This window comes from Myodes glareolus, chromosome 19 (assembly GCF_982192425.1).
Source record: "Myodes glareolus chromosome 19, mMyoGla1.1, whole genome shotgun sequence".
Classification (NCBI taxonomy): Eukaryota; Metazoa; Chordata; class Mammalia; order Rodentia; family Cricetidae; genus Myodes; species Myodes glareolus.
In genome coordinates this window covers 39,957,210-39,970,066 of record NC_142044.1, presented here as the reverse complement: position 1 = coordinate 39,970,066, position 12,857 = coordinate 39,957,210, and the positions used below count along the sequence as shown (strand labels likewise).

Below are 12,857 nucleotides of genomic sequence, written 5' to 3'. Positions count from 1 at the left end.
GCTCTGGGCGCATCAGCCCATCTGCAGCAAGCAGAACCGGGTGCTGCACGGCTCTCTCAGACAGTGGCTCTAGCAGTGGCCAAGGGGATAGTACTGGAAAGTCTGGAGGAACTCAGGCAGTGCCGGGAGCACCCACCAGAGAAGTCACATCTGTTCAAATACATCTCTTGTCTCTTGGGTACTGAGTCATAATAGCCCTAGTAACAAAGGGTAAATCTATGAAGGATGCCCACTGGCTAGGGCCTGGCTACCTAGAAGTTACTAAGGAAGGACAACCAGAAAAGCAGTCTGCTTCTGGTGCAGAAGGTAAAGAAAGGGCTTTGTCACTGAAGGCATTCCTGGGGCTGGAGAACACAAGCAGCTGATGGGGAAGGAACCAGTCACAACAGTGAGCCATGTCTGAGAGCTCCTCTGAACCCTGAGGCTGCTGCAGCAACCAGGAATGGGCCTCCATGAGATGCTGTTGGCTTGGGAGCTACAGACATAGGGATTAGTGATGTGACTAACAGTGCTGCCTCTTACTCAGATGCAAAAGTAGTTTTTCAAAATTCTGAATTGGTATAACTGAGTAAAGCAAGTTATGCTGTGGCCGTGCCAATGTCCTCATTTTTCATATTTTAATTAGGACAGTTTAGTGTGTGCTTAAATATTAAACCTCTTATTATAATTTCGAAATCATCTGGGAACAGATGTGCAACACATGCACCTGTTATATGAATATACTTACCATGTGTTAGTAATAAAATTATATATATATAAAACTTCAGTTTGATCCCCAGGACCTACACAGTGAAAGGAGAGAGCCAGCTCCTGCAAACTGTTTTCTGACCTCCACACATGTACCCGCATACACACACACACATGTACACACACACACACACACACACACACACACACACACTAAACATAATAAAAATCTGGGCTCCACAGACCCTGGCTTGAGTTCCAGCTTTATCACTTTCTAGCTGGACAGATCAGTTAGCTTCTGCTGCACCTAGACAAGGGCGGTAGCACTTAATTCATGAGGGCTCCTGTGTGGACAAAGACATACACACACCTCACACACAGCAGCATTCTGCAGGACAGTGGTGTCTAACCAGGCCCCACTGTTCTCTGCGCCTATCTGCCCGGCTATAACGCTGACCTGTTCTCCTTGCTGGGCCTTCTCTGGCTCCCATCAAATGGAAGTAAGTACAGTTTGTTACTGTTTCTCAGTACCCATGACCTCATTCTTCCTACTTGCTAACAATTGATCATGATTTTTTAAAGAGAAAAGATGAGTCTCAGGAGCAAGTATATTAGTTTCTACGAATGGTGTGAGGTCCAGCAAGCCAAGACCGGCAGCCCTCCAGGGGGAGCAGGAGGGGAAACATGAGCTGGTCACTTCCCCATCTCCACCCACACCAGGCACAGGACATTCCACAGGGGCCAGAGGGAACTGAAAGGGAAGAAGGATGCAGCTAAGGAGCTACCACAGGGAGTGTGGCTTCCAGTGTGCCCCACGCTGCTGTAAAAGGGTATACGTGGATGTTGCCTGCTTTGGGGCAGATGGAGATGGAAGCTCACACGGCTGTGGGCAGTGTGCCCAATGGAAAGTCTGCACATGGTGACACTGGGCAGATCATCTACATGAGGCTCAGTGGACTCAATGGAGGGAAGATGAGCGGTCTTCAAGGCCAGGTTAGGGGAGCTCTGATGACCTTCACAGGCACTAAAGTCTACCAGGGCAGGTGGCTGGGGAAGGATGAAACAGCAAAGGCCTGAGATTTCTATCACTCAGAGCTACAAAGTGAGGGCGGCCCCCAAAGCTGTGCTAGATGCAGCTGTGGACGGTGACGGTAGTGTGCTCTGGAGGTCTTTGGGGAAGGAGGGAGCCTTACCCTGGCCCGTTCCAGACTCCTTCTCTGCTCATGAAATGCAGCTGGACTTTTCAAAGCTGTTGAGAAAAGAACCAGAGAAGGATTACTTTTAGAGGCTGAGGCTGGTTCAGTGCTAGAATGCCTACTTGGCACAGGCAAGGCCCTGGGCTCAGTCCTCAGCACTACCATCAAAGCCCCAAACAACAGCAGAATACGACTCGTGGTGACAGACACATCACAGACAACACCACAACTGCAGCAGAAATGGCACCTTAAACGGAAATGCCGCCCCGACACCTAAGGAAGCATGTGTCTTACAGCTAGTCACTTTAAGACCCTGGTGGCAGCAATCCCTCCTGGCTTCACTTCAGTCAGCCCCACACCACTCTCAGTCTCATCAGTTACGCCTCTAAGATTGCCTGGTTCGGCACAGATGTGGGCGAATCCACCTTGCTTTTTAGTCTCATTAGGAACTGTGATGGCCAGCTGGGATAGTTAAAACCAGCAAGGCCATGTCTTCTCAGTGCTGCTTCTTTTCAGCTGCTGTCAAGGGCACTATTAAAATGAACTCAGCTTCATCTTTGAGAACTAAGAAAATTTCAGTCATTGTTGGCTGGCCCTGGTGAAGAAACACACACACTACTGCTGATACAAGGCTGGGTCCTATTCTGGGGATCTCAGCTTTTGTCTTCAATGGCAAGTTCAGCTGTAGGCCCCCTGCAAATGCACCATGCACTCCAAGTCTCTTGTAAAGTGACACACGGCAATTTAAGAGACCGGGGAGGACAGGGAAGCATGTGGCTCACTTCACTAAGGAACAATGGCAGTAGGTGAAACTGTGGTCAGTTTCACTTCTGCTGCCCAAGCTGCAAACAGCTGTGAGACTGTGTGCAAAGATAACCTTCCAGGCTGCTGGCTGTGGTGGGGGGTTAGGGTAGGAGCCGCTAAAAGTAGCAAGAGCACAGATAGGACCTATCCTGCCTGGCTTCTGTGCTTCCGCCCTCACTCCCTGGGGTTGGGCCTCCCGAGAGCATGCTTCAGAGCTCCAGCAGCATTTGGTTTAAAGACAGTTTACAAAATAGTAATAGCCAGGCGGTGGCGATGCCCATAATCCCAGCACTTGGGAAGCAGAGGTAGGCGGGTCTCTGTGAGTTCTAGGCTGGCCTAGTTTACATATCGAGTTCCAGGACAGCCAGGGTTACACAGGGAAACCCTTGTCTGGGGGGTTGTGGGGGGAAGTAATAATAACAAGAAAGAAAACTTCATTAAAAAGTTCAGAGAACCCTTCTATTTTCTGACAGCAGGGGGAGCTCTAGACTTAACAGACAAATTTCGGTATCAACTAACCAGCACAGGTTCCTCCTCAACCCACTCAGTTGGAGAATCCATTCCAGGGAACAGCTGCCCATAGGGAAGGAAGCTGGCCCTGGCTCCTGGCTCCACTGTGCAAGGCTGAACCACAGCAAAACTGGCTTTCAGAGCCTGGAAGCAGACGCCTGGCCTGAGAGTGATGGGCTTGCGCCCCCCACCCCCAACACAATTTTAGTTGTAGGCCAGAACACAGCACAAGTAAATTCTGGGAAGCAAACGTTGTCCACCAGAACCCTGACAGGTGCTGTGCCTGTTCACTGTCGGTCTGCTGTGCCCACACCCCCACAGCAGCGCCCGTGTGCTGTCTGCTTCTTCCACGGCTCACACAATTCCCCATTCTTCAAGTCCCAGGCACACAGACTCATTCAGTAAGCCACTGAGTGGATGAGAAGGGTGGTTCTACGTGACCAGAGGTGGGACATGAGAGGGCTCCACAGCGCAGCTTGAACCCTCCATGTAACAGCCAGGATCCAGTGCTTGGGACAGGTTGAGAACTGGGAAATGTTCCTGCATCGAGGGATCAGTGTCCCAGTACTCAATCCTAACAGCTACTCTTCCACGATGCACGATGTGACCGAGCCTCTGCCCACCTCCTAGAGCACTAAGATGCAAATCAGTGGAGCTGGAGAGATGGCTTTGTAGTTAGGAGTGTTTGCTTATGTAGAGGACCTGGGCTCAGTTCTCAGAACCCACTTCAGGTGCCTCAAAATAGCCTATAACTCCAGTTCCAATATTCCCCCTTCTAGTTTCTCAGGGCATCTGCATCTAGTCTAGTACACTTTACACACACACACACACACACACACACACACACACACACGCATGCACAAAAACTCTATTTTATTTTATTTTTTAAAGATTTATTTATTTATTTTGTTTACAGTGTTCTGTCTGCATGTGTGCCTGCAGGCCAGAAGAGGGCACCAGATTTCATTACAGATGGTTGTAAGCCACCATGTGGTTGCTGGGAATTGAACTCAGGACCTCTGGAAGAACAATCAGTGCTCTTAACCTCCGAGCCATCTCTCCAGCCCCAAAAACTCTATTTTAAAAGAGTTAGGCTGGGCATGGTGGCGCACACCTTTAATCCCAGCACTCAGGAGGTAGAGACAGGAGGATCTCTCTGAGTTCCAAGGAAGCTTGGTCTACAGAGTGAGCTCCAGGACAGCCACAGTTGTGTAGAAAGACCCTGTCTTAAAACATGCAAACGAATGAACCAAATCCATATTGGCATGGCAGGAAGCACACATCCACAGCTCACATAAACCACCACTGCTGTCAACACTGTCACTCTGGCTGAGTCACTGGCTTGATGCTCTCAGGCTGGCTGGTTCTGGGCCCCAGCCATAGTTGATTATCTAAAGTCCTGGCTACCTGAACATCCTCCACTGCCACCCCAGGGGTAATGCACAAAGCTCGCTTCTAGAAACACATTTGGCAAGCACAGACACATCTGGACACAGGATGGTGCGTGCTCTTCACATACCAACAACAGCTGCCACCAGCGCAAGATGGAGCTAGGTGAAACGGCGCAATGGATGTAGCTTCTGAACCCACTGAGCTAATGGTACTTTCAAACCACACTAGCAAGAAAAACTAATACTCACTGAGTGCTTATATACACGATAGGGATAGGCCCAGATTTTATTTTATTTATTTTTTAAATATTTATTTATTTATATTTTACATATAATGGTGTTTTGCCATGAGTGTTGGGTCTCCTGGAACTAGAATTACAGACAGTTGTGAGCTGCCATGTGGGTGCTGGGAATTGAACCCGGGTCCTCTGGAAGAGCAGTCAGTGCTCTTAACCACTAAGTCATCTCCATAGCCCCTTATTTTATTTTATTTTTTTAGATGTGGTCTCATTATGTAGCCCACACTGGACACAGACTCAGGATGATTCAACCTTTCAAGTGCTGGGATCATAGGCATATACCCACATGCCCAGCTGCGAATTCAGGTATTTTAACATGCTAGCTAGTCTAGTATATTACCCAAGGAGAGCTGCAGAGAAAGTTCAGGAGTAGAGCATTTGTCACATACGTATAAGGACCTGTGTTCAAATCCTCAGCACTCATATAAAGGCAGGCACAGGAGCACATGTCAGTAACCCCAGTGCTCTTATGGCGAAGGGAGACACCAACCAGGAGAGTCCCTGGGAGCCTGATGCATAGCAGCAAACAGTAAGGCATCTTGTCACTGGGTGAAAGGCCAGGCCAACGCTTGAGGTTGTCCTTCCATGTGTGTTCTTGCACACACAGGAACACATACACCTGGGGCAGGCAATGCCCAATTAATTAATTAATTTTGTTCTTTGAGACAGAGTTTCTCAGTGTAGCTTTGGAGCCTGTCCTAGAACTCACTCTGTAGACCAGGTTGGCTTCAAACTAACAGAGATCCGCCTGCCCCTGCCTAAGTGCTGGGATTAAAGGCGTGCACCACCACTGCCCGGCAAACAGTATGCCAGTAATGTTCCATTAAGCCCAGAAAAGTTAGAAAAAAACTAGAAAATGGCAGCCATGGTTACAACTTAATTTTGTTAAAGAGAATTCTTTCTGCTTCTCTGAGTTAGTTTTTCAACTTCTTCAAAAAACAGAGAAAAGAACCTGTCAGATGGCTCACAGTGGGGGTAGGGTGGCGATATGTTAACGCTGTGCCTATTAGATGTACTAGTAGACCTGACTATGGGCTATGTGGAAAGGCAGGCTTGACCACAGCAGCAAGAGATACAGGGGCACAGAAGGGCTATGGACCCTCTGAGACTCCAGGGCTTTCAGACCTGAACAACTACAGTCTGAAAACCAGGGCTTGCTCTCCATGGAGCAGCCTCAGGTCTTAGACAGACTGGGGTGCAGAGTTGGGAGAATTCTTGTGCTGGACAAGGCTAGGGCTGGAGAATGAGAAATGACCAGAAATGACTACATCCTAGTCTCTAAGGACTGCTGTTCCAATTTCATACAATGAAGCCACCAGTAACCACAGAGGGTGGATCCCATCCAGGCTCCCTTCAGCCTCCCCTTCTTCCTTCACCTAAACCTGACCAGCATGTTGGTTCCTGTCAGTCCTTGGGCTGTCTACCTAAGGCTGTGTTTCTCTCTTTCCATTCTGAATTCTACCCCCGACAACAGGTCTGGCCATTTCAATAGCCACTTCTTCCAGGCAGAAGGAAGAGAGAGCAATGGCTCCTCCTTTCGGCCTGTGAAGACTTCTAGCTAAACATGGCCCAGGTTCGTGTGGGAGAGATCGGAACAGCAAACAACCACTTCTGAGTCCCTGGGGTTTAAGGTTGGGCAATCCCTGTGTGCGCCCAGCCAGCTTTGTTAAAGCACATTACAGAAGGTGGCTTGGTGATGGAGATGTAAGACGATACAGGCAAAGCCCTGGGCTTTCTTCATACGGATCAAGTAACCCTGGGGAGCCCGAATCAGCATAGCTTCTGTGCTAAGAAGACCCAGGGAAGTAGGGCAAAGCAGAAGAAAATGGGTTTTAAGGTTCTGGCCTTGCGTAGTTAAGAAGAACACTCTAAGTGTGCAGCCAGGTAGGATATGCTCATGTGGACTTTGCTTCCCTCTTCCTTGCTGCCTGGAAGGCTTTGCCAGGAGGGTCCAGAACATCATTCATCCCAACTTCCATATTCCCAGAACCCCAAGAAGGCAGTCTCTGAGAAGAGAAGCCCCCTAAGATTCATGCAAACACCAGTGCTGTTAAGAACACACAGTTCTGGGACAGAGGGCAGTTTTCAATCCTTTCTCCACCCTGGGAATCTGGGGACACTCCGAGCAAAGGCAAGGGTGCAGCTTGGACTGAGTAGGAAGAGCAGAGAAACCTCAGACACAAGGACGCACTGGCCAAGGGCTGTGGCATTCCTCATCACAGCTTCAGTCCCAACTGGGCTCCGCCCCAGCTGGCTGAAGGCAGTTGCTTCTCTGGGCCTTCCCGCTAGCACCTGTTTTCTTCCTCCCTGACAAGCTAGATGCCTTAAATGAGCACATTGTGAATTAAGAAAATAACAGAGTTATGATTTCCATTTTCCCAAGAAAATACCGTCTGAGCATTTTTTAAAGGAGGACTTGGCGCTGTGTTCAAGGTGACTACAAGGTTGTGTTCCTGAGCTGAAGCATCAAACTAGCACCTTCTGGAACCAGTACCAGATTTACTTAAGCATTTTGGGCAAGTAAGCCTTCTAGGACTGGCCAGGAATTTCTGGAAAAACTTCTCGTTCTTAGTCAGCAAGCCCAATTCCTCATTCCCCACAGACCCACCCACCCTGTGTCTGTCTGTGCACTTGTGGGCCTGGGTCTCTCTACAGATGGTGACTGAAAGCTCTGTACTCGGAGAGGCACGTGGTAACTCACACATTAGCAGATCTTCCACAGCCAGCCTTTCTTGCTAGTTGTGATGGTGAGGTTTTTAATTTGTATGTTTATGGGTGTAACTGTATGTATGTCTGTGCACCATGTGCATGCAGTGCTCTCAGAGGCCAGAAGAGGGCATAGTATCCCTGGAACTCCTAACAGATGGTTGTGAGCTGCCAATCAAAGTGCTGGAAGTTGAACCCAGGTCCTTTTCTCCAGCCCCTTTAATTTTTTATTCTTTCTTCCTTCCTTCTCTCTTTTTTCTTTGAGACAGGGTTTCTTTGTGTAGGATTTTCCTGGAACTTGCTCTGTAGACCTGGCTGGCCTCAAACTCAGAGACCCATCTGCCTCTGCCTCCTGAGAGCTGGGATTAAAAGCAAGCACCACCACCACCCAACTTTAATTTTTATTCTTAAAAACTACATTTTTAAAATTTTCTGTGTGTATCAGTTTGCTCCTTCTACCCTGTGAGTCCCAGGTCATCAGACTTGGGTGGCAAGTGCCTTCATCCACTAAGACATCTCCTAAGTCCTAGTGGTTAGTATTGTTAACTTGGAACAATCTAGAATCCCTTGAAAGAGAAATCTTAGTGAGAGGCTGTGTAAAACAGGTTGGCCTGTGGGCACATCTGTGGGGCATGCGGTATCCTGGTCATGCTAGCTGAGGTGGGAAGGCAGGGGATCCTGAGCTGTGAGTCTCAGAGTGGAGAGAGTGAGCTGAGCACAGGAATGCAAGCATGAAGGAACTCCTCTCTGCTTCATGACTGTGGATTCGGCGTGACTCGCTGCTTTGGGCTTCGATCACAAACAATGGTGACTAGTTTGGGACTGTCAGCTAAATGCCCTTTCTCCCTAAGAGCTCTAGCTATGGTTTTCTATGGCGTCATCACTTTCTCTAAGTGATAATAATAACAGACAGAAGGAGGACTTCAGCTTTAGTCACAGGCTCCTATTTTATTTCTTCTCCCTTTCTTGAAGAAGTCACATGGAGGAAAAGGAGTCAGTGGATAACCAAACCGCTCCCAGAGTAAGCCGGACCCAGCTCTGGAGACTTCCCTGTTCATACTCCTACTACACAAGGCAATGAGAGGCAGATAAGGCAGCTTTCCCTCTCTGAGAAGGGAGGCTCGCTAGCTCACATGCAGCAGCTGCCATCAAGTCTTTAATCATCTGAACAGTGAAAGTGGAAGTGCTCTACTTCCACTTGGGGGAGAACAGAGCAGCAATATTCTCCATGAAGGAAATGTCAGAAACCATGAATTTCCCCAAGTATGGTTCAAGATAAGGGCATTCTGGCAGAATTCAAGGACCTTTAGAATCCTGGGCTCCAAGAACTCTTACCTTTGGTGGTTTGGCAATTTTAGTACCACAAAAACTTGAAAATCATTATTTCACTAGTCCAAAGGACAAAAAGAAGCAAGAAAGTGGTGTTTCAAATACACTCATTCTCCACGCCCGAGTGACATGCCGAAGGACTTCACGAACTTTCTCAACAGTCTGCTTTGAGTTTTCAGCTCTGGGATATGAGGGCCATCTGCCAGCCCACTGATTGCCAAGGTTGACATTTCAACTCTGCTGACTTCATGGCTAAGGAGTTCTAATTTCTGGAGCTATATTCCTGGGAGTCAAAGATCCAGGCTGGGTGGGGGAGCTCGGCAGCAGAGTCGAGCACATGTGAAGTCCTGGACTGGATCCGAACAAAGTACTGACAAATAAATCAGGCTTTCTGCTGTTTCCCTCAGACCTGGGCTAGGCCCTAGTCTTGCTGAGCCGATCCTACCTCCTGCCGACAGGATTGCAGTGTGATCATCACACCTGGGTGTTCTCCCAGCAGGGGAAGAGCACAAAGCCCAGACAAAGGCAGGAAAGGGCCTCACATCCTACAGAAGGGCATAGGCTGGTCACGCCGCTGACAGGTCAAGGGCTGGCATGAGCATCAAGGAGATGATTCTGGGATTCTACACTCAGGCAGAGGAGGTTCACTCCAGGGCAAGGTAAACCCACTGGAGCAATTCTAGGGGTCTAGAAACTGTGTAATGAATTGGGGGTGCCTGCCTGGACAGCTGTCCAGTCAGGGAATATGCAATATTCTTTGAGAAGCATCCATAGCACAGAAGAAACTAAACACCCATGATTTAACACATGGTATCATGACGGAAGCAGAAAGCTGTCTTAGAGACTTCCAGCCTCCCAAAATGGTAGGTAGGCATGGACCTGGAAGGTCGCTAGTGACAGTCACTCTCACCGCTATCTCCCCAAATGTGACCTCCTGACCTCATCAATCACAGGACTTCAACTGGATGCTGTTTGTTTCAAGTGAATCCTCTTCCTTTGCTTATGTAGCAGAGGACGCTCAGTCTTGAGCTCCTGCCCCACCCCATCTGCTGAGAGCTAGGATGACAGGTATGTGTACCGCACTGGTTTATGTGCTGCTGGGGTCTGGACCCAGGGCTTCTTGCATGGCAGGCAAGCACTCTACCATGTGAGCCTCACCCCAGCCCCTTCAACTACTTTCAGACTTGAAAATTCCTGTGGGTAAGCACCACTATAAACTGTTTCCTTCAGGAATCAGTAATAGGTCTAGAGCCAGAAAAGCTGGGCTGGATCTGTCTCTGTTTCTAAGCGGCAGCAAGAGCAAGGGCAAGTCATGTGACTTCTGAGGCTTCTGTCCTCATCCACAAACAGCAGCTACACTTACGACCACACCCAGTGATTATTAGCATTGAACGAAGTGAAAGTATTCTGCCATCTGCTAAACTGGGCTAAGACTAAGGCACTGTTACTGCTGCAGTCTCCTCCCTGCCTGCTCTTTGGGAAGAAACAGCTCGTGCATAAAGCAACGCTGAGCACTGGCTGTGCCCGACCTCTACTCTTTGTCCCCGTGTTCAGCCTACCAAAATATCTGCAATGAAGACCACTGATCAGAGAGTCTTGTCAACGGTCTAGGGACTGAATATGACAACTAGAACCAGAACTAAGTCCACAAGAACTGAAGACAGCTTGAATAGAGAAGGGATCACACATCTAGGGCAAGCAAGATCCAAACTAAAAGTCATGAGCATTCAACGCATATCCTGTTTCGGTATGCAGGTTTGACACCACCCTTGTTTTGGTACTTGGCTCTCACCCTCACCCAGACAAACCAACACAAGAGCCAACTACTAAGAATGAAGACAGAGGGGTGCAAGAGATGGCTCAGTCAGTAAAGTCTTCTGAAGACATAAATTCAACCTCTAGAAAAAAAATATATAGGCTAGATACAGTGGTACATGCTTGTAACCCCAGGGTCTCCACACACATATACTTCACCCATACACACATACAGAAAGGATGAATGCAGGAAGCAGAGATCTGAGGTACAGCTGCTCAATCCACCAGTGGTGGGAAATGCCAAAGCTAGGGGAGGGGGTATACAGACTAGTACACACAGATGTCAAAGATATGGTACACTGAGGGTTAAAACACCAGGGTCAAACACTTTGAATCTGGTTGCTAAGGCATCTGTGAGTATTTCCCAGAGGTCCATGTGTTAAAGACTTAGTCCTTAGCCCATGCTCCTACCAGGAAGTGATAAACCCTTTAGGACAGTGCAGCTTTGAAAAAGATAAGGATAGTGGGACACCCCCATCCCTTTCCTTTCTCCATTTCCCAGCTGTATGAAGTGAACAGCTTCACTGTGCATGTATGTGTACTTCACTGTGCATATATGTGCGCCTCACTGTACATGTATGTGTACTTCACTGTGCACATATCTGCATTTCACTGCGCAGCAGGAACTGCACAGTTTTACTTGACTTCACCACAGCGTACTCTCTCCCCACAGGCTGGTCAATCATGTATTACAATCTCAAAAACCATGACGGTAGCTATTCTTGCAGAAGACACAGATTAGGTTCCTACCACTGGCTTGGTGGCTTACAACCATTGTACCTCCAGTTCCAGGAGATCTGATGCCCTTCTGGGTTCCAGGCACACATGTGATGCAGACATGCATGGAGGCAAACACATATATACATTAAAAGAAACTGTGAGCAAAACTAACATAAATTGATTATTTCATGTTTTTTGTTACAGTGACAGAAGTGCCTGTGAGCACTGCACACTGAACCCAGGTCCTCGGCAGGAACAGTAAGCACTCTGAACCACTCAGCCATCTCTCTGGCCCCTTTTAAAGCTTTTTTCTTTTATGTTTTATATATTTTGTGTATTGTGAAGCGATGTACACATCACGGCACATGTGTAAAAGTTAGAGGGCAACTATCTGGGTGTCTCTGCTTCTACCATGTGGGTCTTGGAGAACAAACACAGGTGGTCAGGATGTGCCTTTACCCAATGAGACATCTTGCTGGCCCTTTACCTTCTTAAGAACTGTTTCTTGTTAAACCTCGATCTTGATGACTGGGCTAGACTGGCCAGCAAGTCCCAGGGATCTTCCAGAACCACCTCCCCAGGCTAGGTTTGTAGGCACATGTCACCACAGCCAACTTGCTTTGTTTTGTTTTTTAGAGACAGGGTTTCTCTGTGTAGCCCTAGCTGCATGGCCAACTATTTAAGAGTGCTATGTCCTTACGGTTACGACTAGTGTTTACATGTGACTTTCACAGCATTCTGCAGCTAAAAACTTCAGACTGGTCTATGTTTCCAGCACATCCCCCTTCCGTGGTAAAGTCTAAAACAGTTAAGAAAAAAGAGAAAGACTTAGGCATGATGGCAAGCATTTGGGAAGCTGAGAGAGATGATCCGAACGTTGGGAAGGAGCCTCAAAACACACTGACACAGGCACAGAAAGACACCCCAAAATGACCACTTTTTCTGAATATCCCTTAGTTGTCTATCTGGATAAGCTGTAAATTATCTTTGTCCTTCTGAGAATATCCTATTCCGGAAGAATCTAAGCCATCACATTATCAGATGCACCAGGCTCCATTTGTCACGTCAAGATTTTTGTCTTTCATCCATGTGTGGTGCTGAGGATGAACCTTGACCTCAGGATGTTGGGCTGTAGATTTAGCAAAGTAGCCACCCTGACGGACTCACAATCTCCTCTGTATCCTTTACTGTCTTCCGGGTTTTTGTTGAGACAGGTTCTCAGATGCGCTCCAGACTGACCTGGGGTGCATTCGCAGACCAGGCGTGCATCACTGTACCCTGCTCACTTATCACCTTGCAGAATTCTGTCCTTTATATGTGCACATCTCAGATAATAAGAACAAATTGTGGAGAGCAACTACCTTCCTGTTGTTTTGAAAAGATAATAAAATTGTATAAAC

At 48.0% G+C, this 12,857-nt stretch overlaps 1 protein-coding gene across 2 annotated transcripts in view; it reads right to left on the bottom strand.

The window, feature by feature from the left end:
- Positions 1–12,857, bottom strand: part of Mrtfa (myocardin related transcription factor A) — a 178,790-nt gene that overhangs the window by 12,814 nt on the left and 153,119 nt on the right. For both annotated transcript variants that reach the window (XM_048454715.3, XM_048454714.3), the window contains one exon: positions 1,881–1,936. In XM_048454715.3, coding sequence (XP_048310672.2) covers positions 1,881–1,936 — 56 coding nt within the window. The remainder of the gene's footprint in view (positions 1–1,880; positions 1,937–12,857) is intronic.